The sequence below is a fragment of the Ptychodera flava genome, chromosome 3 (genome assembly GCF_041260155.1).
Source record: "Ptychodera flava strain L36383 chromosome 3, AS_Pfla_20210202, whole genome shotgun sequence".
Classification (NCBI taxonomy): domain Eukaryota; kingdom Metazoa; phylum Hemichordata; class Enteropneusta; family Ptychoderidae; genus Ptychodera; species Ptychodera flava.
In genome coordinates this window covers 48,580,280-48,606,443 of record NC_091930.1, presented here as the reverse complement: position 1 = coordinate 48,606,443, position 26,164 = coordinate 48,580,280, and the positions used below count along the sequence as shown (strand labels likewise).

The 26,164-nt window shown below is 37.6% G+C and overlaps 1 protein-coding gene and 1 long non-coding RNA gene across 2 annotated transcripts in view; both read left to right on the top strand.

The window, feature by feature from the left end:
* The window catches only part of LOC139127002 (uncharacterized), a 41,810-nt gene that overhangs the window by 12,178 nt on the left and 3,468 nt on the right, over nt 1–26,164 (top strand). The gene's annotated exons all lie outside the window — the stretch shown is intronic.
* On the top strand, nt 2,123–24,717 carry LOC139130191 (uncharacterized). The gene is made up of 7 exons (XM_070695938.1): nt 2,123–2,351; nt 6,086–6,258; nt 7,058–8,338; nt 8,651–8,746; nt 9,964–10,350; nt 11,434–11,983; nt 22,177–24,717. Exons 3-6 carry the CDS (start codon nt 8,110–8,112, stop codon nt 11,961–11,963), a joined length of 1,242 nt encoding a protein of 413 aa, XP_070552039.1. The 5' UTR covers nt 2,123–2,351; nt 6,086–6,258; nt 7,058–8,109; the 3' UTR covers nt 11,964–11,983; nt 22,177–24,717.

Below are 26,164 nucleotides of genomic sequence, written 5' to 3'. Positions count from 1 at the left end.
TGCTGTTTCCATGGAGATGTAATGCCGTTTCGACACAATATGCAGTTCACCTCATAGGAAACTATGTGACGCTAGTGTATGCTGTCATAATTCATGAGCTCCATATTGAATAATTATGAATACTGGACGTGTTCCCTAAGAAGACAGTACAAAAACACGACATAACCATTGGTGCAGTGGTGGGTTCGCGTCACTGTCTCCAGTCAATTTTTTCAGGTAAGATGCACTTTTATCGGAAAAGTTAGAGTACGATATCATTTCCGCATTCAGGTGCTAGTATTGACAAAATCGCTTTAGAATATAAATATCAAATAAGTGCCTTGGGTATTGTAACACTAAAACGTTGTTTCAACAATTTGCCAGAGACACTCGTCGGGAAGCGTTGCTGTAGATTAGTGGTTGCATTTCGTCTAAAAGGGTGGTAGGTCCATCAAATGCTGTATTTCCTAGACATACTATGTATTTGTTTATGCAAATAGTATTAATGAACACTGTCTTAATACAAAAATACTCCAATAAAGAATCACCATCAATAGATAGTATTCATTAGCCTACAATCTTGCACTATCTGCATTAACTCAGCCAAAATTCGTGTCTGTAGCGGAAATGAAGACAGACTCAATGTTCGTTTCCCGCCCAAAGATTATTCCTCGGCTGTGGGAAATGATCTAGCATTCTTTTAACATATAATAAGAAAAGTTTTTCTATTACTATGCTTGGAGTGACATAGAATTGACTGTCCCTTATTTTATGTAAAGCGTCACTAATTACTAGATATTCAATGACAATTGAATGCTTAAAATCCAGAGATCCGTAGACCACAAAAACACCAGCCAATAAGCCAACACAAGGAGATGCAAAAATTAAACATTAAAAAGAAAACCCCAGTCATATTATGACTTCATTCAAGAATTGATTTGAGTACATGCTACGACACCTTGACCCGTTTCAAAGGTGACCTCAACATTATAATGTAAAAAGACACATGTGTTTAGAAAAAGCCAACGCCCATAAAACTCAATCTGATGGACAAAGGCGTCATAGGTCTCACTTATTAAATGCCATACACTTCCATGTTTAGAAGATGAAAACTAAAATCAATCGATCAGAGGTCATGTTTTACAGTAAGGAAAGAGCGTCTGTCATTATAATCAGATCATAGGTATTTTGCCAGGCGACAGAGTTGACTGGGTTTTATACATGTTGTAACACGCCCACTTGCGAAGGTATTTGTGAACGACATTGTAATGCCCTAGGACGAAGTTTATCACTGTAATCTAGCAGACCAATCGGTGACCGTATGTCTATACCTCTGAGTCACCTCACTCTACGATTTGTAACCAGAAAAAATATTCTCGGGCAAGATGACCACGGTGATTTTACCCAACGATACACACACAACGCATGCGACATTCGGCATTTTTCCGTCAAGTTGTTATTTCGACATGTTTGATCTGTTTTAGTCGATGATCGAAGGAGTAATCAGTATATTTTATTTACCATATATGCATTACACGCATCATATATCGAACGTTACACACCTATAGGATTCAATGTTAACTCGTTGACGACGTAACGGTCCTCTTAGTCATCATTTGACTAAAAGTGGTCCCGAACTATTTTAAACTTCACAACTTCTGGTCTAAAATGATCAGATTACATGTTTTACATAGGACATCCGGCTTCTAAAATATTTATACCCCTCGGTGTTAAATAAAACCTTTCGTTAAATCGTCGAGAGAATTTTTCAAAAAATGTTGTTTAAACAACGAAAATTCCACCGTCGTTTATAAAGCTATAAGGGTCATGATACACGAGGCATGTAATGCTACCTGTGTTTAATCCGAACCTGGTGTATTTGATAGTCTGGTTCCCTGCCACTTCAGCACAGCGCAGGCAGCGATAGAAGGGGGACAGGGAACCAGACGAGTTTATCCGAGGGCGCTGAAAGGTCAACAAGCTTGCCAGGGTAATAGATGACTGTGTGCATGCTATTCATAAGGCACGCACTGAAGTTTGTCGTCCCAGGTACCGGCAAATTCGATATACCGAGGTCGTTTATATTTAGAGTGAATGGTGACAAGCCTGACTCTAAGTTGTGTTTTAAGAGTGAGAGATATAGCATGGGTTAAAACCTGCTGTTTCCATGGAGATGAAATTCCGCAACAACACAATGCAGTTCACCTCATAGGAAACTATGTGACGCTAGTGTATGCTGTCATAATTCATGAGCTCCATGTTGAATAATTTTGAATACTGGGCGTGTTCCCTAAGAAGACAGTACAAAAACACGACATAACCATTGGTGTCAGTGGTGGGTTCGCGTCACTGTCTCCAGTCAACTTTTTCAGGTAAGATACACTGTTATCGAACAAGTTAGAGTACGATATCGTTTAAGCATTCAGGTGCTAGTATTGACAAAATCGCGTTAGAATAGAAATGTCAAACAAATGCCTCGGGTATTGTAACACTGAAACGTTGTTTCAACAATTTGCCAGAGACATTCGTCAGGGAAGCGTTGCTGTAGATTAGTGGTTGTATTTCGTCTGAAAGGGTGGTAGGTCCATCAAATGCTATATTTCCTTGACATACTATGTATTTGTTTATGCAAACAGTATTAATGAACACTGTCTTAATACAAAAATACTTTCTTAATGAATCATCATCAATACATAGTTTTCATTAGCCTAAAATCTTGCATTATTAGCATTAGCTCAGCCAAAATTCGTGTCTAAAGCGGAAATGAAGACAGACTTTATTTTCATTTCCCGCCCATAGATTATTGCTCGGCCGAGGGAAATGATCTGGCATTCTTTTAACATTACTAGCACTATGCTTGGAGGGACATAGAATTGACGGTCCCCTATTTTATGTAAACCGTCACTGATTACTAGATATTCAATGACAGTTGAAGGCGTAAAGTCCAGAGATCCGTAGACCACAAAAACACCAGCCAAGAAGCCAACACAAGGAGATGCAAAAATTAAACATTAAAATGAAAACCCAATCATATTGTGACTTCATTCAAGAATAGGTTTCAGTACATGCTACGACACCTTGACCCGTTTCAGAAATGGAAGTGACCTAAACATAAAAAGACACATGTGTTTAGAAAAAGCCAACGCCCATAAAAGTCAAACTGAAAGGCGTCATAGCTCTCACTTATTAAATGCCATACACTTCCATGTTTAGAAGATGAAAACTAAAATCAATCGATCAGAGGTCATGTTTTACAGTAAGGAAAGAGCGTCTGACATTATAATCAGATCATAGGTATTTTGCCAGGCGACAGAGTTGACTGGGTTTTAGACATGTTGTAACACGCCCACTTGCGAAGGTATTTGTGAACGACATTGTAATGCCCGGACATTACAATGTCGTTCACAAATACCTTCGCAATGCCCTAGGACGAAGTATATCACTGTAATCTAGCAGACCAATCGGGGATCGTATGTCCATACCGCTGAGTCACCTCACTATACCTTTATATTTGTCGGGCAAGATGACCACGGTGATTTTCCCCCCGTGACACACAGACAACGCATGCGACATTCGAGATTTTTTTCTGTCTAGTTGTTATTTCGACAAGCTTTAATCTGTTTCAGTCGATGGTCAAAGAAGAAGTAATTAGTATGTATTGTATATACATTGCACGCATCATATATCGAACGTTGAAGGATGTTAACTCGTTGACGACGTAACGAACTGCATAGTCATCATTTGACTAAAAGTGAACCGGAACTATTTTAAACTTGACAACTTCTGGTCTAAAATGGTGAAATTACATGTTTTACACAGACAATCCGGCTTCTAGAATATTTATGCATTAAATGTCGATAAACCACATAACAGTATAAATATAATGGGGCTGCAATTCATTGTATGATATTCACCTGCACGTCACAAGGTGATTACGTCAGACTGAAAACTATATTTGTTGTCCAGGGTGTGTATTTTGATGAAAATAAAAGATTCAGTCATCGCCAATTCCAACCCTCACCATGGACTTGCCGGAGATGTAAGTAAATTAAACACCCTCGGTGCTAAAAACACACCTTTTCGTCAAATCGTAGAGATAATTTTTTTAAAAAAATGTAGTTTAAACAATAAAAAATCCAACGTCGTTAACACAAACATGTTACGCTCCAACAAAGCTAAAATGATCATGACACACTAGGCATGTAATGTTACCTGTGCTTAATCCGAACCTGGTTTATTTGATAGTCTGGTTCCCTGCCCCTTCAGCACAGCGCAGCCAGCAGTAGAAAGGGGACAGGGAACCAGACGAGTTTATCCGAAGGCGCTGAAAGGTCAACAAGCTTGCCAGGTAATAAATGACAGTGCTTGCAATTTGAAAAGACACACACTGCATGCACTGAAGTATGTCGTCCCAGGTACCGACACAATTGATATACGGAGGTCGTATATTTTTAAAATGAATGGTGACAAGTCTGACTCTATATGCTACGTTGTGTTATAAGACGGAGAGAAATAGCATGGGTTAAAACCTGCTGTTTCCATGGAGATGAAATGCCGCTTCGACACAATACATTTCACCTCATAGGAAACCATGTGATGCTATTGTATTCCGTCAAACAGTTTCAAGCGAATGCTATACAAATTACTGCAAATTAGGTGGACAAAACTAAGACAGCTGGAATGAAATTTTATCGCAGCTTTACAATACAGTCACACCTTTGACACAGAGCAATTCATCTTTGGCTACGTATTATAGCCACCTGTCTCAAATAACACCGTGTGCCTGTCTCTGAAGTCATGTCGTGACATGTACTAGTTTTGGTTACCCGTACACAGTTCCTTTCAGGATAATCAACTAATATAGTTTATACAGGCATATTTGTTATTCATTTCTAATAAAGCAGGCCTTTTCTAGGCAGTATATAGTTATTCGACCAGTTCAAAATTAGCACATTTTCGCTTCATCTGAATGATAATTTAGAAGCTCACACACGCTCATTGTTCTTTTTAAACGCATCTAGAACTTTTTGATATTTGTCATGATGACATTATTTGTCAGATTGTAGACTTTCACGAGGCAATATGGTTCCTACGCATGGATAAAAGACAGTCACATATCACGTCTTATCATGGTGTATTGTAAAGTAGTTTTCTTTCCTGAGGGAACCATAGAGCGAAGAAAAGACCAGAGGCTATATTGTCATATAAACACATCAGAGTCTCAGCATTCAGTAAGCACAATTATCAGCATTGTATATCGCAACTTGACAGGGTCATGACCTCAAAGTGGCAGGACACAGGACAGGAGGTGAGAAGTTGGCGTGGGTTCTACTTGTGATGACGTTGAAGGGCCGACAAACTCGGCCAACAATATATTGACCAGGAAAAACTGATTAGACTAATCATCAGTGCTCACTGATGAGAGCATATCAGCAACGTTATAGATTTAATGACATTAGATACAGTATGTATGCATTCTCTAGGGGCAGAGAAATCCTACAGAGTAGTGAATTATCGATATACCTCTCAGGTTCAGTGTTTGTATTTTTTGGTAGAATGTGCCAGGCATTTTTTAACTATTCTTTTCTGATCCACCTCTTTGAGGAAAGGGGGCATTTAAAAGCTCATGGAGTGAGAGAAAAATCATTATTCTTAGTTTATAGGAAAAAAAATTCGCCATAGAGCTAACATAAGGATGGTAAATAATAGGTAATTTTTTTCTCTCGCGCCAAGCTTTGCGCGCTGGTCCCTGATCTTTATTTTTGAATTAATGATTTGGTAAAAGGCTGGTTGAAAGTTCAATCGAGGAAGCACCGTTGGCAGTGGTTAAGGTACCTGACTCATTATCGGAGGATCATGGTCATTTCAAGACCCGGTAGATCCAGAGTAACGGACTCACTGTCAAAGAATGGTGGGTTTATGACTGCAGCACGGTGTTGAACCCCTGATCAAGGCACTTTACTTCTCATTGCTCCATTGGACAGTGGGCTATGGGTTCCTCATCCTGGAATTGGGTTCGCCTGTTGGATGGTTTGAAATAAATAAATTAATAAAATAAAACGAAAGTTTGCACAAAAGTTTAAGTGTTTCCCTTTTTACACTGCAGCGTTCCACGATATGTGACTTTACACCATGGCGGGAGTCATCGCCAGCGGGAGTAGAGCTGGAGAGGGCCAAAAAAGGAAACATGATACTGGAGATGGTGATAATGACGTCGATGAGGATGATGATGATAGTAATAGGAAAAACGGTGGGGAAGTGATACAGAAGAAAATGCCGGTAAGTGCGATTGATATTGATGACGTAGAAACAATGACCAAAAAAAACGTCTTCAATTTCATATTGAACCACACAGGCAAGTTAATGTTGACATGATTCCGTGCTCTAAATCATATGCGTGCATGTCTTGATCTGATAAACCTCAGTTTGAGTTGAAGAAGGTGACATGTAATGATGTTGTGAAATTATATTCGATGAAGGTCTTTGCATAGATATAAAATTGTGAAAACGCTAGCAGTCTTATTTCGCTACAATCCCCAAAATATTTCTAGAAATATGCTGAAAAACTACCACCTCAATAGTAACAGAGTCAAAGCAAAAAGCATGTCAAATATATCTCTCTCCATTGAAGTTACATTTGGAGTACAGTGAGTGTTTGCGTGAACAAAGGTGGCATGTAATACGAAGGTGATGTTTGGAATACTCAGCATTAAGACAAAAAAGTAGGATTAGGGAAGACAGAATTTACAATCGGGTCAATCACACTACAGACATGTAGTTAGGATCTGTTCTCCGAATAAAATGGAGCCAAGTTAATCTGCCGGGGAATGAAACATGTTTAGGTGACCAAATGACTCTCTTTCTGTCAAAAGTTTTCTATCAGAGAACATTTTCTAATATACCGATTTACAGGTGTGTATAATCACTTTATGCTCCCATTAAGCCAATCACCCCATGACACAACGTTTCGTCCATATATAGATTTCCTTACATGTTTTCCTGTGTGAGGTATATGCTCGAAAATTCACAAATTGAAGCTATAGGTTTAGTTTCACATGACCGATATTTTCATTTCCAGAAATTGGATGTTGACGTGAACTCACCGACGGCGCTTATTTTGTTAGAGAGATGGGGTTCACCGATCCATGGCGGCATTGCAGCTGCACTTTACCAACTACTTGACCAGTTGAAATCGTCTGGACTCACCATTCATTGTACAGTTTTAGATGCAAATGGCACAACAGAGAAGGAGGCAGAACGACTGGGAGTTACGTTAGTTTTACCAAAGAGAAATGCTCTCTTTAAGAAGGAGAAACCAAGCTACTTTTGGCTTTCGGCGCATACAACCTTCTATCCGAATCTAAAAGATATTCCAAACTTGAAGTTCATTTTCGGATTCGGCATCGTATCTTCATCCGTCGCTGTTCACATTAAAGACAACGTACTTCCAAATGCAGAATACATTCATGTCAATGTATGGAATCCAGACGAACTAACCAAAGAGATGTTTCCTTATGACAAAGAAGAGTTTGAATACAGACGTGAATGCCTCGATGAACAAAACCAGAGTGCATTTGTTGTATTGTCAATTGGTCCAAAAATATTTGATCACTTTGACGCTACGTATCGCGACCCATCGACCAAGCACCTACAACTTGTACCACTACCAGATGAACGTTACTTCGATATGCCTGTCCCTAGAAACCCTCCTGACAGTCACAATTTTCGAATTATGACTCCCTTTGAAAAGAATGCCATATCAGTATTGAATCATCGCGCCGTCGTTCCGAAAGCCCTAAATATCGTGGCTGAAAGTTACGAAAAACTGGAGAGTGAACCACCGAAATGGGAAATTCTGTGTATGAATAAACATGACGACAAAGAAATAAAGGCATGTTTGAAACCACACTCGAATCTCACAGTGATAATTAAAGGACTCCAAAATAATTCATTTGAAAAGGTACTACTGCACGCACATCTCGTCGTTATTCCACTGCCTTCGATCAATTCACTGAGTGTTATCGTTGCAACGATAGCCAGTGGAAAACCGATAATACTCCCTACTGCGTCGGAAGGAGACTACTTCATCAAGAAATACTTTAAATATCACCGGGAAACATAGTCGTTGAAATGCGTAAAGGCCCAAAGGCGCTAAAGGCCAAGATAATACACATCATTGAACATTACGCGGTGTATCTGAAGAATGCAAAACAGATGAGAGAGATTATGAAGACTACAGTAATGGAAGAGTTGAGGAACGCGAACTCTGAGTTCGTAACGGTGATGGGAGAACATCTAGAACAGTCGACATTGCAACACATGGCATTAGGAGGCCAGATCCCCAAACATTTGACTGGAGGTAAGAGGCTTTATAATGCAACTAGCTTAAGGATTGCAGAGCTTCTTATCATGCATTCAACTCATCCACTTCATGAATGTGACATCAGGATATCACGATCAGAAAATAGATTATTATTTACCAAGTGTGGCTCGGCGGCTTTGTGAAGAAAGACGGCTTAGTCCGAGTTGAAGGTCGCATTGGTATCATCACGTCTGCGCTGAAAATACTAGACGACAAAGCTACATATTCGTCATCTAAATCATGCCTTTCTAGATATTTGCAATTTTGCAATGTCTCACCGCCTTTCAACTTAACTTCTTTTCTTCACAGAATCAAACAAACAAGAAAGTCTCGACGGTCAACCATCTACTTCAGCAGGCAATGTTTTAACCTCTCAACATTCACAAAGTCCAGCTCGAGAACTTTGTAAGTGTCATTTTTCTGTGCTAATTCAGTTGTAAACGTATGCAGACATTCACTCACTTGTGGCAAATGTTTACTAGTTGCTGAAATAGTTCTTCGCAGTAAGCGGTAATTTGTTGGAAAAAAACAGCCTATCCAATTTGCATGACTTCGTGATGTATGAAAGTTTTCAAAAATTGCAGATGTGGCTGATTTAACTTGTCAATTTTAAAAACAGATGTCATTGTATTGGCAGAGTGGAGTCACAAACCCTAGGCTAATTGTTTTTTGCAGCTTCTATAAATTTTAATATGCCAATACATCGGACTGAATTTCGCAATTTATAAGTATTTTCGTTCTCTGACAACAGCAATAGCAGAGAGGCCGACGTTAAAAGCTTTGACTTCGATCAAGCTTTTAGCGTCTTTTGTTCAGGAGAAAGAGACTAATGTCTCATTTTCCTTTTCCAAAAGTTATGCCGGAATGGAAAGCATATGCCTCCACAACGTTGTGCACAATTGTATTTTCTATGCTTACCGTACGGTGGTAAATCCAGTCGTGAAAAACAATAACGTGGACCACTCCACACATATTCGGGTTATGTAGACAAACGCTAGGAACGCTAGGAATTTTCACCTGTCATGAAATTGGTGGTAGAACAAGAAACTGTATATTTCAAACAGAACAACCATACCAAAAATACACTAAAAGTTACAGGTATTGGAGCTTTAAAGAGTTAGTAGTTTCTATTGAGTAAGCTAAATATTTCTCTTGCCTTTATACCTGAGCAGATTGTGGGCAACCAGTGTGCCTGTTTCGTTCCGGTTATTATAGTATATTTGGCTGAGTTGGTATTGATAAGCACCATCAATGTTGATCTCCATGCCGAGCACACTTCCCTTAGCGGGTTTTTACTTTAACCCTGGCTTGTGTTTCGAAGTAAGCAAGCATTAATAAATTCAAAGCCTATAGGGAGCTTAACTCGTAGTAACTGAAACTAACTTGTCTTGAATCCCCTGATATTAGCTACGGCTTGAATTCGCATTTAAGATTTTACATATAAAAAATCCGACCGATAACACTTATAACGTTATTTCCTGTTATGAATAGATCATTGCATTGGGCAGGATATTAGCAACAAATTTTCATCAATCATACAATAAAGTCATGATGGAAAAGTTGTTCAAATAAATAAATATTAAAACTGGACGGGCCAGTCATGTTGATTAATATTTTTTCAGGTACTATCGGAGTACAAGTTGGAACTTCGCAAGGACATGCAGTGAATGGTGCATCCATGTCAAACGTAGAGAATAGATTCTACCATACAGAAGAAAATAGACCGACAACCGAGGGGACTGGCAGAGTTCTGAGTGATGTACACAACGACTTGGAAGTGACGAAAGTTGACAAGGGAAGTATCCGATATGTGATGAAATGTGGATCCTTAGAAGCACTGGAAGCCCTGTGGAGTGAGTATATCAGTGGACGACTGGACAAAACCATCCATTCTACAGTCATCACACCAACACTACTCAGCAAGATTCAAGCTCACTACCTAACCCTTGATATCTACATTCCAGTACAGGAGTATCTACTCTGTAAGAGAGAAATGCCACTGATCACAGGTAACAGTTTGAAACATTCTGCTTAAATGTATAGTGAAGGCAGTTTATTTCTCCAATAGTTTAGACAGTGATATTTACGAGTAAGTAGCCGGACTTCCTTTATTGAAGTGAATAGACAAGGTAAAATGGTGAAATACATCCGTGTTCTCAACCTACGTTTTAAGAGAAATGTCGCGTGAAGACATATTCTTATTTTCATAAAATATTTCACCTTCGAGGAAGCTAGTGCTGGGGAATAGAATAATCATCTATTGAAAAAATGCAGATTCCATCGAATTGTCAAACATGTAACGACACAAAATTTTGACTGGCCAAGTAACAAACGCAAGACAAAACTTGTTTAACAACTGCTGGGATGCATTTTGCTAGCCAGCATTAATGACAGAAATATAAAATAGACATTCTGCTCGCTCACGAACCAAAACATGGGAAAATAATATTTTTGTACACTTAAACATTTTCTGCCTCTTTTGCAAATGCTTTTGAAATAAATAATTCTGCTGATATTTTCCTTTGCATCACATGTTCACGCGAGTCTGCTTTGTTGGAGGTGTTCAGCCGCAACGATAGAACATATGAGCTTTTTTTACCTTGTCTGTATTATAATGAATAAACATTACGGGAAAGCTCCATTAACTTAGGAATACCCTATTTCCCTGGTCAGTTATCAGAGGATCAATTTCACAGACCTGCCTTTCCTACAATTACATTACAATGGCACCAGCTGGATAAGATAAACATAACAATGGAACATAAACACCTTGGGGGGATTAAAAGTCTTCTGTTTGTCACCCAAGTTGGTGAGGCAAGGACCCGGGTTTCAGGTACCACGCAAGTTAATGCAGTCTTTCCCTAATGAGTCATGATTTATCATTCCTGCTAAACTAAGTCCGCTGTGCCTAATTCACAAGACACAACCGATCACGGATATACAAACTCCTTGTTCTCCCCATCTCTCATTGAGAATTATCAGAAACAATACTTTTGCTGATTGAGCCGGAGATTCATATATTACAATACTAATAGCATCCTACAATATACAGTCAATATTTTTACAAATTTTGATTGCATTCATCTCAATAGGTTCAGTGCCAACTCCATCTCGTCGACGTAGTGTTGCTGCAATAAATGAACTGAAGTCTGCACCGCGTGAGGATATTACCCGGCACCATACAGTGGACAGTCTAAATCTACTCCTGTCACGGATGCAGATACGGGACAACCAAACCATCTCTGAATTACTGAGTAGAGATGACTTCAGTGTAGAGGAGTTACAGGGCCACAGATCAACGTTTGTCACAAAGCAATGGAAAGTCACAGCTGATGTCCAAGTCAATGGAGGAAAGTTCAGACAGTTTCAAAGAACACGGGACGAACTCAGAATGACTCTGAACTCTGAAACCAGTTCTTTCTTCAAAGCGGCAGATGACACATCTGAGTTTGTCCAGCTGAAAGTTCATACCGGTAAACATTCTGCTGACAGCAAAGTAGTACTAGTCCTGCATGAAGCTGTTCAAAAACTGATGATGCAGAGGGAATACGTAACTAACCAGGCTACACCTGTGATTGAAAACGTGAAGCCAGGGAGACACTCATCAATGAGTGCGGAGTGATGTAGAACGAATTACACAAGGTGGGTGATATGCTAATTATCCGCGATTGAGCACCAGCTGAAAAGTTAGCGTGTGCACGTGGTTTCTGTAATCTAATCCAAAAACACCGTAATTCGTGTACAGTTGAAGAGTGTGCGTACGGTGGTGTTTAACAGAGGTCGTGACGCCTGGGGGGCGACAGTAGCTATATTTTATTGCTGTTTCAATCACATTGATATCCTTGCAAAATATATGTTAAGGAGCACCATAATAATTTGGTTATCTAGTTATGTCGTGAATGTCATGTGATGCGTGATAACATCTGAGCACTCAATACATACACCTAGGACTACTTATAGCTTAATGTTCCGGCAGGTACAAGGTACAGAGGTGAACGGTACTCGCCATGCTGAATATATACAAGGTGTGTGAATAGCAGCTCATAAATCAAACAGCTAAGGGACATAAAATCACGACCTGTAGCCTGTGGTTACAATCGAGCGATTTAAAAGTGGTATGACGTGAACCAAAAGTTATCAATCTATTTTTAGCTTTTTTCTACCTATATTCCGGCAAACTGGTGAAAAGCGCTACTCCGATTACCTATCAGGGCTAAACTTTACTGTCCAGTCGTATTTTTTCAGGCCATACATCGTCTATGGGAGGTAAATTCTGAACAGTCCTTACGATTACATATCCTTACAAATAGGTGGTAAAGAACGAGATATTGGCACTCAAATGCTAATAGAAGCAGTACTTGCAGGTACAGACTAAACCTCCCTCTACACTGCAAAGACACGAATCCTGAAGGTTTTCCCCATTCCGAGCAATATCTCCCACAAATCCTTGACGTTATCCCCTTTAAATATAAAAATAGCGTCAACGACGCTGTATTCTCATCTGCTTCGATTTCAGTCACAAATAAAAACAGGGGCATCATTAGTCTCAAACTGATCTTAATTCTCTGCCTCTCAGCATTGTCGATATTTCCATAATCATAATTGAGAATGCCATACGCATTTTGTTCATATTTGCACAATATAGTAGTAACTTTCGCCGTAGACTGATCATGGGTAATGGTGTCACTTGTATATTTTTTGCACAGATTGTGAACTAAATAAGGGTTTATAGAGGGTTGTTTACATAAGCGGATTACAATGTGTAAAATATGATTTTGTAATCATAATCATAATTCATTAATAATCATATTGAACAACACTGATGTTTCCGGAAGATATTTACACAAAATAGACGACATTTTTTGAAAAAAAAGTAAGATTTTATTATTCTGTAACATTCATATTGATAACTTTTCAATATTCATGATTAATTTTTGATCATAATTGGAAAAATCAGAACAAATAATGTCCAATTAGCCTGTGCTAGAGAGATGTATAATGTGAATTCAGCGAGATCCGGTATTCCATTGCCCTGAGATGGCAGTGAATGACTTGAGTGTAATTTTCAATTTGCTTTCTAAATTGCTGGCCATGGGACAACTTTTCTACTTTTTTTACTTTTTCCTTGGCTCATACAATAAGCAAAATATTTTAAGTGAAATCGTTGACTCCAGCTTCTCTAAACTATATTCTTCAAACATATGTAGAGGGTCAGTCCAAATATTTGCTTTGCCACAGTGATGGATGTTGTTCAGAAGTACAGACATCTCTAACTACCACAGGTCAAAGGTCAGAGGTTGTTCTGGTCCTTTATCGCTTTATGCATTTGCTATCATAAATCACAGACGCTGTATGTGTGCAATCAAAGTGCGCACAGACACAGGTCATTCATCAATGTCGTAGGTGTTCAAATTCAGTGCATTCAGTTTTGACATTTGACCTAATTTTAAAATATTGAATAATGCAATATGCAAATGAGCTACTTATCGCGTCTGATGCTCATCAATCATTAAGCTTTACTAAATCTCAGTGACAGTACCAGTGTACCTCAGACAACTGTTACAATTCAGTTTTGACACATGAACTTATTACAAAACTTCATTAATTATGTAAATGAGCTATTTATCAACATGTCATTAATAAAATTACAGTATGAACAAAGCTAAGCTTGATAAATGTATCCTAGAAGTCTGCTCAAATTCAATGCACTCAGTATTGATGACCCCATGAAATTAATTAAATATGGAAATAAGCCAATGATCAATATTTCATGCTCATCAAATTTTCAGAAAAAAGCAAAACTAAGCAGGACTAGTATTTCTCCAACTCTCATCAAATTCAGTGAATTGAGCTTTTACATGAGACCTAGTTACAGAGAGTTGCTGAATATATTAATGAGTTAACAATCAGATTATCATGCTCATAAACTTTCAGTATAACTAAATGTAAGTATGATCAATGAATTTCAGAAATATGGTTACAATAAATCTATTTGGTAGTTATATGTCTTAATTACAGGAAATCAGTAAATATATAAATTCGAAAATAATCAGTATGCTGCACTCATCTACCTCTTAGTTACCCAGACTGCACAGGGCTCTCAATAGAACTGATTAGCAAATCTGAAAAGAAACAGTAGAGAACTGTCAGTGATGGGGATTTGAGATGGAAGTGGGTAGCTTGAACTGCTGTGGGGAGTGGGCAGACCATAGAGGAGGGCAGTTGGCATTATAATTCAATGAGAGGGTAGGTGTGGGAGGGGGCAGTTACAAACAGCTTCCCTTTCTCTTCTAAAAGGTCAATATTAAAATATCTAAAATCAGCATATATCAGCTTAAGAGAATATATTTTGTGATGATTTTGTAAAATTGATGAATTTACCAGTTGACTTCACCTGGGTATTATGACTTAGACTTGTATGTATGAATGCAAGAAAATATTTGTAATATGGCATCACTATCTTCATGGCTTAAAGACAAATTGGTCAGTTTCATCTCTTTCAAGAAATACTGAGGGAAAATACTGACTTAGTAGATTTGAATGTAATTTCTGATAAAATTCCTACATTGTGTCGTCATTACATGTTCATAATTTTAATCAATTTTTATCTCCAAACATTTGAAAAGCTTGTATGGAGGACTTAAGACCTATGCTGCTTGGAAATTGTAATTTACTTTAAAAGAATTGTGCTGTCTGCTTCTATGAAGGCTAACTATTGTTGCAGAGTGGTAAACAAGCCATATGTGATCAAAAGGCAACACCAGCCAGCTGTGAATCCACAGCATTTAGTTGTGGGCCATTGTTTTGAAGTAGAGGCATCCTGGTCACACCTACCATTAAAAGTGCCAGACATTCTTACACATAATCAATACAATGGGTGTATACGCACAGTCTTTAACTGTTCTGAAATCAAACTTCCATTTCACCTGATATAATGTCAAAGGCTTAAAGGCGGAGCCTCCCTTAAAAGGGTGCCAACCTATGGCGGCGTTCATTGTGTGAGTGGACACCAAACAGGCAACATGAGGGCACATGCTCCAGAAAATGCCACTTTTTAGTTTTTTCCGACCTCAAAAACGCTGACAGACTGCCAAGCGGTCAGCACGAAGCTGCTGCCGACCGAACTCTGTGGTTATATTCAAATTCTAACGTGACTGGAAGACGTTTTTTAAGGAAATTAGAGTGTGGTGCTGAGGAATAAATGACCGTTGGCAATTTGAACCGACCGTCAATCAAACGGTTATATAAGCTCTATTTGCAGGATTAGCAAAAGGTGACAAAAGATTGAAATCAGTTTGTGTAATTAATGTAATAGAAATCAAACATCGTACTGGCCATGTGTTTGACTGGGAGGAGAACTCCACTAATGCGAAAACCTGGGATTGAAAAGTGCCGCTTTAAGTTGATGTACCATATAGTAAGATGCTTGTTTCAGTAGCTGGACGTAAAATGCGTTGAAACTGAAGGTGGCACAGTGCATTCTCTGATGAAAAATTGTTTGTTCATTCAGAGCAACTGCCGTGATTTCTATGAGGCATACCAATATGAGGCATTTGTCCAGACAGGACCGAAATGTATGACGTCATACATTTACCAACTTAGAGTGTGCTAATAATAATGGACTGTGGCAGATTTAATCCACACAGCATGAAAAATCATGTTTTGAAAGGTTTGGTACATAATTGATAAAACTCTGTGTGATTCCAAAGCAAATTCATATCTGCGCATTTTTGATGTCATGTACTGTAGGATTCTCATGTATAAAGATATCACTCTGAGTAAAGGTAGAAAACTAAAATTACTTGATGTAATTCACTGCTCAAAAATAAGCTTCGATTGAAACCTTCGCTCAAATTTTCCTCAAATTTTCGACACAATTATTTCAAAATAAATATACAAATTGGGGGTAACCGTCCAAATTTTGGTACTAGAAAACAGATTACCCAATATTATCAATATTTGATATTCAAAAATACAACTCCCAATTTTCAGGAAACTAGGCCAGTGAAAACTTCACTCTAAGAGCTTCAAATGAGCCTGCATAAGTGCAATTGACCAAAACTGAACTAAAAGGCTTAGAGTCCTAATATATCTGTCCCCTAGGTGCGATCTACACCTTAATTTCTTCTCCAGTGCCCTGATCCACTGGTAACTTATACTTTCAAAACTTTTGCCAATTTCTTACTAGAGAATTACATCTTCAATCAAACAAGCATCTCAGAAGTTTGACGATGGAGCTGTTGCTAATTACCATGTGCTTGAAGTAGTATACATCAACAGAAACTTTGAAATAATTAGAACAAGTACCTATAGCTGTGCTTATACTTTACCTAGTATATGGCAATTAGCAATGCGTGCACCCCTGTATCAGGCCCTAGCTGTGCAACCCTGACACAACCCTGTGGTAAAGGTCTGTGTCAGCAAAGACGTCACATTGGCTGTGACAGCCTGGATAGATACATACATCTGTAAAGATCTGTGCCAGCGAAGACGTCACATTGGCTGTGACAGGAGAAGATATAGATCTGTATCCAGCAATGCTCAGCCATGATGCCAATTGAGCTGTTCATGCAAAAAGGTGTGTGACTGCGCTGTTTTTTGGCGGGCAGGCAAATTTCAAAACTAATCAGCAGGCGGGCAGAAAAAAAATTGATATTTACTGTGGGCGGGGAAGAAATTTGATTATTTTCAGTGGCCAGGGAGAAATTTTTGACAGTGGGTACCAGAAAATACATAGAGGGAGGGGAAAGCGGCAGGTGGTTGACAAAACTTCAGTGGAGAAGCGCCTAACTTAGAGGGGAGCAATGTTCCAAGGTGTACTGCTAGCTGTTCGCATTGTTTTGCATTGGTCTAGGGTGCCTAGTTGGCATAGTGGGCAATGGGGAATGTCAGTAGAGGGGAGATTGTAGTGGGGAGATTGAATTGTTGTAGGGAGTGCTAAGGCAGACCATAGATACTAGAGCGCAGTGGGCATCAAAATTCAGTGGAGGGCACATTTTTCCATGTATTCCAGTGGGATGGCAGTTACAAACAGCTCCACTTTCCCCTCCAAATTTTAAGTCAAGGTCAAAATAAGTAAAATCAGTATATAGGCCTTCAAACATGTTTTGTGATGACTTTGTGAAATTGATGAAATATAGTTGGCGGCACCTAAATGCAAAGGCATTGCAGTGATATGATCACAGTGATGTGGGTCTAAAATTTCCAGCTGTCTTAGGACCTGTATAAGGACGACTCTGTGTGGGATGTAAATCCATGTTAAGTTCACAGCCCTGGATACAGTCAGAAATTTCACCTCTGTGTACATGTCCTGTACTAACAGACCTGATTCCGTTCTGCTAACGTTGATACAACTCTGAAATCTGTCCGAGATTTCTGTACCATAGGTTATTTTTCACAGTCTGTTACAGACCATGTTGTATATAGGCATGTCCTGGAAACTGCATGGCTTTTTATCTAGCTGTGTAGTATTTAAGTTCAGTGTAAGTTGTTGACAAAGTTTGTTCAGAATTTATCTAAAACATGGCGTAAAATGCAGTTGAGAAATATTCCTTGTCTTAGCTAACACGAATTAACAAAGAAGACTCATGGCCAATAAAAGTGACATCATCCACAGAGCGACTATGATTGTTTACATTGCTTAGAATATCACCCAGACTTGACCACGTACACATGTATGTATGGCAGAAAAGTAAAGTAATTATTAATTCAAAATTGACAAAGCATTATGTACGGAAGAGAATATTGAAATTATCGTTGGCATGAAAGCATTATGTAGTTTTAATAAACATTTCTAACGGAAGATAATATTGAAATTATCGTTGGCATGAAAGCTTGCATGGCTTCCCTTGGACATATATCACGGTTGTTGCTAGTAGGCTGGGTGACTGGGGCAGTTTGCAAATGCCCAGGTTTCTATAGTGTTAGGAGTGATCTGGCTGTTTGTTGACAAAAGCATACTTTGTAAGCAAATGATTAACAAACATACCGCCGCGTTACTGATCTGCAATTGTCATACTGTTATCAAAACTTGATAAGGATGGTTTCTTGGTATGAAACAAGACCTGCCAGCGACAAATCATACTAGTCTACTACACTGTATGGTTACTAAATACATTGCATGGAATTGCCATAAAAAGACATACACTGTAGGGTAATGGAATTTTGAGTAGGCCTCCCATACGGCCAATATGGATATGCCTCCATGCTCCACACAATAGATACAGGGTTTTCTGTTCGACCTGATCAGGTTGATAATTTATCTAACTTGAAAGACTAAATAAAAGTCACATAGTTGCCACAATTAACATTCATGAAATAAATCTTCCATATTCAGTTAAACAAGTCACAACACATTCATGAAAAATTCCGAGGAGACTGCCTGCCCTTCATGCATGCATATGAAGGCCTGCATGACATCATGAAGTATTTATAGTAACATAAAACCCTGCAAGGTACACTAGTCATATAAATATTAATTTAAAACAATATTAAAATGAAGGGTTAAATTTCAGTACACTGTTGGTTTTATGATGAGGTGATCGTGAAATTGAAACTAACAATATACTTTTGAAGGCTATTGTATAGATGATTGAGGAGTGAGCATTAAATCTACAGACTGGAGTCAATGATTTCAGCTGAACTGCAAGTGAAATTTCAGTAAATTCTTGATGGGATTTGAATTCACAACATAGAACCCAGTGAAGTCATCACAGCTAAATCCCCTCATTCAAAAAGGAGTAGTTCAATAACCAAACTATATTAGTTATTATAATATTTCTGACTGTGACACCTCCACATGCTAAGGTCATGGCATGGACTCACTACCACACATTGCTTACACTTTTATCAAACCAATGAAAATGTTGCTAAACTCCAGGCAAAAGAAAGCCTAAGGGAAAATTTTGTACACTAGCAGAGCTGTTAACCCAGTCAGAACATTCAGTAAATTTTCGATGGGATTCAAACTCACAATGTACGGTGCCAATTAATTAAGTCACCTAGTGAATTAAGTCATCACAGTCAAATCAGAGTCCTGTGGAGGGACCTTGGCCAAATCCCCATCCTTAAAGAGAGTGATTCAATAAATGGGAATTAGATTCAGTAATTCATAGTGCATTGACCAGCACTTCGTACATCCATTGAGTTTCTTGCTTTTACCTCCATATGGTACCACCAAAACTCTGAAAGATATCAAGTATGCAAATAAACATTATTGTCTGTCAGTAAATTTGAAATGACAAAAGGAAATATTCAGTTTTACATCACATATATAACACTTGTAGACTACTTTTCTGGTGAATCAGTGAACAATATTAATTTCAGCTTAGGATGTAAGACAGCTTTTTTTTCCAATATCTTCAGTACCACTAATGTTTGTGAGGGTCAAAGTTCAAAAACAAACCGTAATTTATCAGGATTGGGCTAACAGCTAGACTTCATTGACACCAAAATTCAAGATCATTGTCCTTCTAAGTTTGTCAAGCCAGAGGTGAATAACACATCAAAAGATAAAACAATTACTTATTAATTCCTAACAGGAGGTATCTATTTGGTCAGTTTGAACTGATGATACAGCCTGTATCTGTTAATCAAATAAAACAACTGTCATTTTGGTAGATATGGAAATGGTGTTGTTCTGAATTTATAGCTGGTAAATGTTGTTTTTAGATTCACTCATGTTGAATTTATTTCAGTGTTAGGGCAATATTCAATTATTTTAATGGCGAAACAAACTGGTCTTTAATTTGCATTTCATGTTTAAAGAATGTCTGTCCTTTCTGAAAAGTTAGAGAATGGAAGGTATGATGGTTTGTACACGGTAGTTCTCTTTTTGGAGGATGTGATGGCCCTGAAAAGGACCGTTTGGTTTGTGTATACAAATGTACACGCTATTGAATTTCAGGCTCACTTGAACCCAAAGGCATCTTCACTGTTGTTGTTTGTACTGGTAGAGATGTAATCTGTAGAGTGGGTGACACTCTTATTAGCTTCATCATCTGTCTCCAAGTCTTTACAACTAATTGTGTTAGATGAACTTCATAATAAACTTGACCATGGAAGACTGATTGACCTTTACCTAGGACATCATCTCCATTTCTGTCACTAGTACAGTCCTCTTTGTATCATTCATCATGGAAGTTAAAAACTCTGTCTCCTGAATGATCTGTGTGAAAATAATGACACATCAATCATGAAATTTTTGACAGATGCCAGTTTGGATTAATATTACTTCAAACAAGTGTACAGCTAAAATACTTTCACTTTAAGAAGTACATAGGTTTATCTGTTTCCCCATTTCCCTGTACACTGGTGTAAAGCAGTTGAACCTTTCTTATTGAATACACTGGAGAACTATTGTCTGGTGATGAAAGGGTTAAACAAAATTTTGTTTTGGTGTGGCCATGTAAAAACATGAAGGAAAATTCTCATGAAAAGACTTTAAGTTTCATTTTCAAATAAGCTACAAACAGTATCAGAATACATGTATGTGTATAATATCAGAATATGACGTGATTTTTTGGGCAACTTGAGCAACATGGCTTGTGACTGGAGTAGCCTGCTGTGTTGCTTGTTGAGTATCACAACAACTGGCCTCCAGTAGTGTATGGTAAAGAGACAAAAAGAAATGGAAATAACAGCACAGATAGCATGTTGGTAAAATATTTGAAGGATTGCAAATTATGTAAAATCATGGGCACAGAAAGATGGTAAAGAACTTTTCCCTGGTATTAAATATGATATAGAAACAAAAAAAGATTTATCAATCACAATGGTGATCGAAACACCAAGTAGGTTCATGTTCCACATCCTCAGCATTCAGGAAGAACAAATAAAATTCATATCTGGTGGTTATAAATTATGTAGACATACGCTGAAAATGCATGTTAAACAAAGAGAAATTTTGAGATGGCCAAATTACCAACATATTAATCACTATAACTCGTGTATTGAAAATTAAGTACATCATAAATATTTACAGATAGCATTCATGTTCTGGGAAACTTACACAAAGTTAAGAATAAAACACGAGATATAACCAAAATAATAATATGGCATGGCTATGGAACAATCTGACAAATACTATGGCAGTCCTGAGTAGAAACTAGTTAACAAAAATCATTTAGCATGGCCTGCACAACAAACAAACAAACATCCCTTTCGCATCAAAAAATATTGACGTCATGAAAGGGAACCACAGCTCTACAGTCTGCCATTATTTGGATGGAGGAGTAGAAACTAGTAAACAAAACAATTTTTTGACAAGGCCAACACAACAAACAAATAAACATCCCTTTAGCATCAAAATATTGACATCATAAAAAGAAACCACAGATCTGCAGTCTGACATTATTTGGATGGAGGAATAGAAACTAGTAAACAAAAAATTATTTTAACATGGCTGACATCACAAATGAAACAAAAAAAATCATTTTGGTAAATAAAATTTTGATAAAAAAATCAGGTTTTATTACAAAAGACCCTAAACATACACGGTAATAAACTATGAAAGTGTTGATGAAATCAAGTCATGATAAGATTATTTGCAATCTGACTGCTCCACCAGTAACACATCAACAAAACAATACAATGACTTACCTTGTGGACTGAAAATCACATTTCAATCGATAAAATACAATTGTGTTGCCATGGAAACACGTGAGTTACATAATAATGTAAGGAACTTGTTCCTTTAAATGTTCCATGTGTTTGTGTAAAGAAAAAAAGTTTGCATTCAGTCAAAATTTGTGAAATCTGAAAATGTTTGACTTCATAGAAATTGTAGTTTGCAAATTGACCTTTGACCTTTGTTTATGTTTTCGTTTTCCTACTAGGCTATCCGGTCAAGGAAAGTATCCTGGAAGTGTTTGGGGAAGGATCAATGCCGGGACAGTTTGATTGGGCCATGGGAATCTACATCAAGAACAACCGTCAATGGGTTATATGTGATAAAGGCAATCATAGAGTTCAGGTTATTGATCCAATCAAACTCTGCTGTGATCTCATCTTACAATTCCATGCATTCCCAAAGTCATTTAATCCATGGAATGTCACAGTGGATGAAGACAATGACCAATACTTTATGAGTGACCAAGGGAATGGTCAAGTTGTGGTGAGTTCTGGACAAAGCAAGATTTTAAACTGTTTTGGACGCAAAGAAGGAATTAATCCAACCGGTATCTGCTTGAGTCCTGATGGTTTTATATTCATTGGTGACTGGAATGGATATGTGAGAAAATATAATAAATCTGGTGAACACATTGCAAGAACTGAAAAAGGACAAGTCAGATATCCCTGTGGTCTGATTGTGAATAAGAAATGTATTTTTGTATCAGATGAAGGCAGGAATTGTGTTCATGTTTTGAATCACCAGATGCAAAGTATAAGAGACATTGGCAAGGGACACTTTAAGTTTCCAGTGGGCTTGTGTTTTGATCACCAACAAGATGGCATATATGTTTGTGATTTCGATGCGAATAGAGTGGTTCACTTCAATTGTGATGGTGAATTTCTCAGCTATAAAGGTCAAGGTCAGTTAGAGGAACCCCATTTCATTGCACTGTGTAAGGACAATCCATACAGATTAGTTGTAACACAGGGATACTGTATTAAACTACTGTACATATAAGCAGACATGACACCACATCATGTCAACTCTGCAGGGATATCTCTAGTGAAAATCTACAAATTTTCTGGCAGGCTGTAAATGTGTATTTTTGATTGTCATGACAACAATTGTTGATATTTACCAGTGTTATTTGGGATCAAACATAATCTTCTCACTTCGACAGACCGTTTTATCGAACTGTTTTTAAATAAACACTGATTCTGATGGATCATTTTTAAAATTTTGTTCATTTTCTGATAGCATGTTGCAATTTTTTGTGAAATATTTGTCAGAATAATTTTTTTGACTTCACAGATGTGTGCATGAGTGTACGGAAACATACATAGAAGCAGACATGACAATATAACATGTCAAGTCTGCGGGTATATTTCTGGTGAAAATCTACAACTTTCCAGACTAATTTTACACAACACAATGCAACCGACAGACTATAGATGTTGAATTTTAGTTGTAATTTTGCCAAGAGACTATATTTTCTCATAATTTTGGAAAAAATAATTATTTGTATACTTATAACACAAAATAATCACATTTTGAGGAAGATTTCCACCGTACCTGCAATTTTTAGTTTTAGAAAAATTTGCTGATCCATCGATTTCAAACTGTCGGCTACGTTACTCCCTTTTGCAATTGTGTTGATAAAACTTGTCATAAAAACTGACTATTTTTACAGATATGTGTGTGCGGAAACGTACCTGCGTATTCCGATGTCTTTTTTATATCCTAAGGTGCACTGATTTGTCAACATCGGTAATGATTTCCGCAGTTTTTCTGGAATTTTATACGGAGGCGGCAAACTGTCCTGCAGTGGACAAGCTGCCATGTTTCAACTGTCTGTGTCAGAGGGAGTTGTTGGTCGCAAGGGGGCGCTATGACCAATATCGCATAGTGGTACGGCGGCTGCAGACTTTGGTCTGCACTGCAATTTTATTTTACAGCTTGTTTATCTAATTTAAAACAGCAACAAGACAAAGAACGTGATAAATAAATAAAGACTTTCTTAATATTACAAGTTGTAACGAATAATACACCGTTGTAAACTTGACAGAAAAATATCGGTATCGCGGAAAGAGTATGCTTTATTCGAAGTCTGTTGACAAAATAAACTTTTTTGAAAGCAAACTAAAGTGTTTTTAGTATTTACTTTAAGTTCAAAAGTTTCATTTAGACAGAAATAGACCAGAAATAGACCAGTATTACTGAAATCATCAATTTTTCAGTTAAACGGTCAGGTGATGTGGTAAATTCATTGGCAAATTATGGTAAAATTTTCCCCATCTACCGTTTGCCATGCCCTTCATAAATTCCAGAATTAAAAGTGCCCTGAGCTGTAGCCCAGCATGGCAGGGCATGGAGGGTAAGTTAAATCCAATCAAGAGTATCTGAATTTCTAATATTCCAAACAGTGTATTTTACAAAGGAAGTGAAATACAGTATATAATATCAGATGTTGCATTATTATCATTTTCAATTCCTGCAATTGCTAATCTTTTGAGATTGGTATTGTTATCAAAGTTGTGATTTCTCGCAAAGAAAAATATGCCAGATTTCTTTTAGATATTAACACTCAAATAAGATGCGGTCCGGTACCTGTTCTAGGCCACAAATATGGCATTTCCAATTATAATGTTTTGGCCATTTCCTGTGACTAGGCCTCTGTGGAATACCTTCCAATTTAAATCATTTGCTGAATTGTGAACAAAATCTATTGAATTAAGACGACTGAATAAAGTAGCTTTGTAATCGTTGATGAGAGTAAGATTCTCAGCCCGTTTTTGCCCTATCTTTGAATGAAAATAACCCTTTTTATATTATTATTATTATTCTTTATTTCAGGCCATAAACCCATACAGTAAAATGTACAAAAATACAACATCAAATCTAGAGAAATAAAACTAGAAAAAACTTAATGAAGAATACTCTTACAATGTTTCCAGAAACTGGACTGAAAATAAGAGTCGGAATTAACACAGCTGCGAATAACAGGGTTTTCGCTTTTCCACAACCGTTCACAAAATGCAAACAACAATTTACGGTGAAGCGAGGTAAAATTCAGAATATTTCTACTAACAAAATTTAAACTTATACTTGTATCACGCTTCAGATTAAATATCAATCTCAATGCATTATTGTACGCTACTTTCAGTGAAGACATTTGTTTGACACTGTAGTTACACCAGACATTAAGACAATAAACGCTATATAAAAAACTCTTGTAAAGAGTACACTTCACTTTATGTGAGCAATTGCCAAAATTACGTAAAATAAAGTTAGCTCTAGCATAAAAACAACGCAGCTGCCGTTGCACATCAGCATCATCTGTACCTGAAGAAGACATAATATAGCCAAGATACTTTTTTGTACACACAAACTTAAGAGGTTTACCATACAGTAGTACACAGGGCATTCTCACACTGTGTGCTTTCCAGGACTTTGGGAAAATTGCCATACATTCTGTCTTTGCAGTATGAAAGATAATGTCGTGCTCATTCCCATAATGTTCACAAATGTTACTTAGTTTCTGTAATGCTTTAACCGACGGACAAATCAAGACTAAATCATCGGCATAGAACAAATGGTTAACAATGGTATTTGCCAAGTGACAACCCACACCGGCTGACTTAAGCTTACTACTTAAACCATCTACATACATGGCAAACAGTTTAGGCGAAAGGATACTACCTTGACGAACACCGTTAGTTACCCCAAAAGAGTTAGAAACTGCAGATGCCCAGCGAACAAAAAAAACATTGGTTACTGTACCAGTATTGTAAAATACGAATAATAAAAAGAGGTATCTTACTGTTGATCAATTTTCTAAACAATGTCCAGTGGTTTACCCTGTCAAAAGCTTTCGTTGCGTCCATGAAACACAGATACACTGGCGAGTTATGCCTTTTATAAAAATCTACAATTTCTTTGAGCACGAAAATACACATATCAATAGAGTGGTTACTTTTAAAACCAAACTGTAAATTACTGGTATCTAAAAGTGAATCAATACGAGATAGAACACAGAGTTCAAATACCTTCGAAATAGCCGTCACAATTGCAATGGGTCTATAATTATCCACAGAAGTAACATCCTTAGATTTGTCCTTCACGACGGGACAAATGATCGCATGCATTAAAGTCTCGGGTAAATATCCATGTGTAAAAATCCAGTAAAGCATAGACTCAATAAAACGCTAAGG

Coding starts and splice junctions, on each gene's coding strand:
- LOC139130191 (XM_070695938.1), top strand. CDS start 8,110: ATGCGTAAAGGCCCAAAGGCGCTAAAGGCCAAGATAATACACATCATT. Junction 8,339..8,650: donor CCCCAAACATTTGACTGGAG/GTAAGAGGCTTT, acceptor TTTTCTTCACAG/AATCAAACAAACAAGAAAGT. Junction 8,747..9,963: donor AAGTCCAGCTCGAGAACTTT/GTAAGTGTCATT, acceptor ATATTTTTTCAG/GTACTATCGGAGTACAAGTT.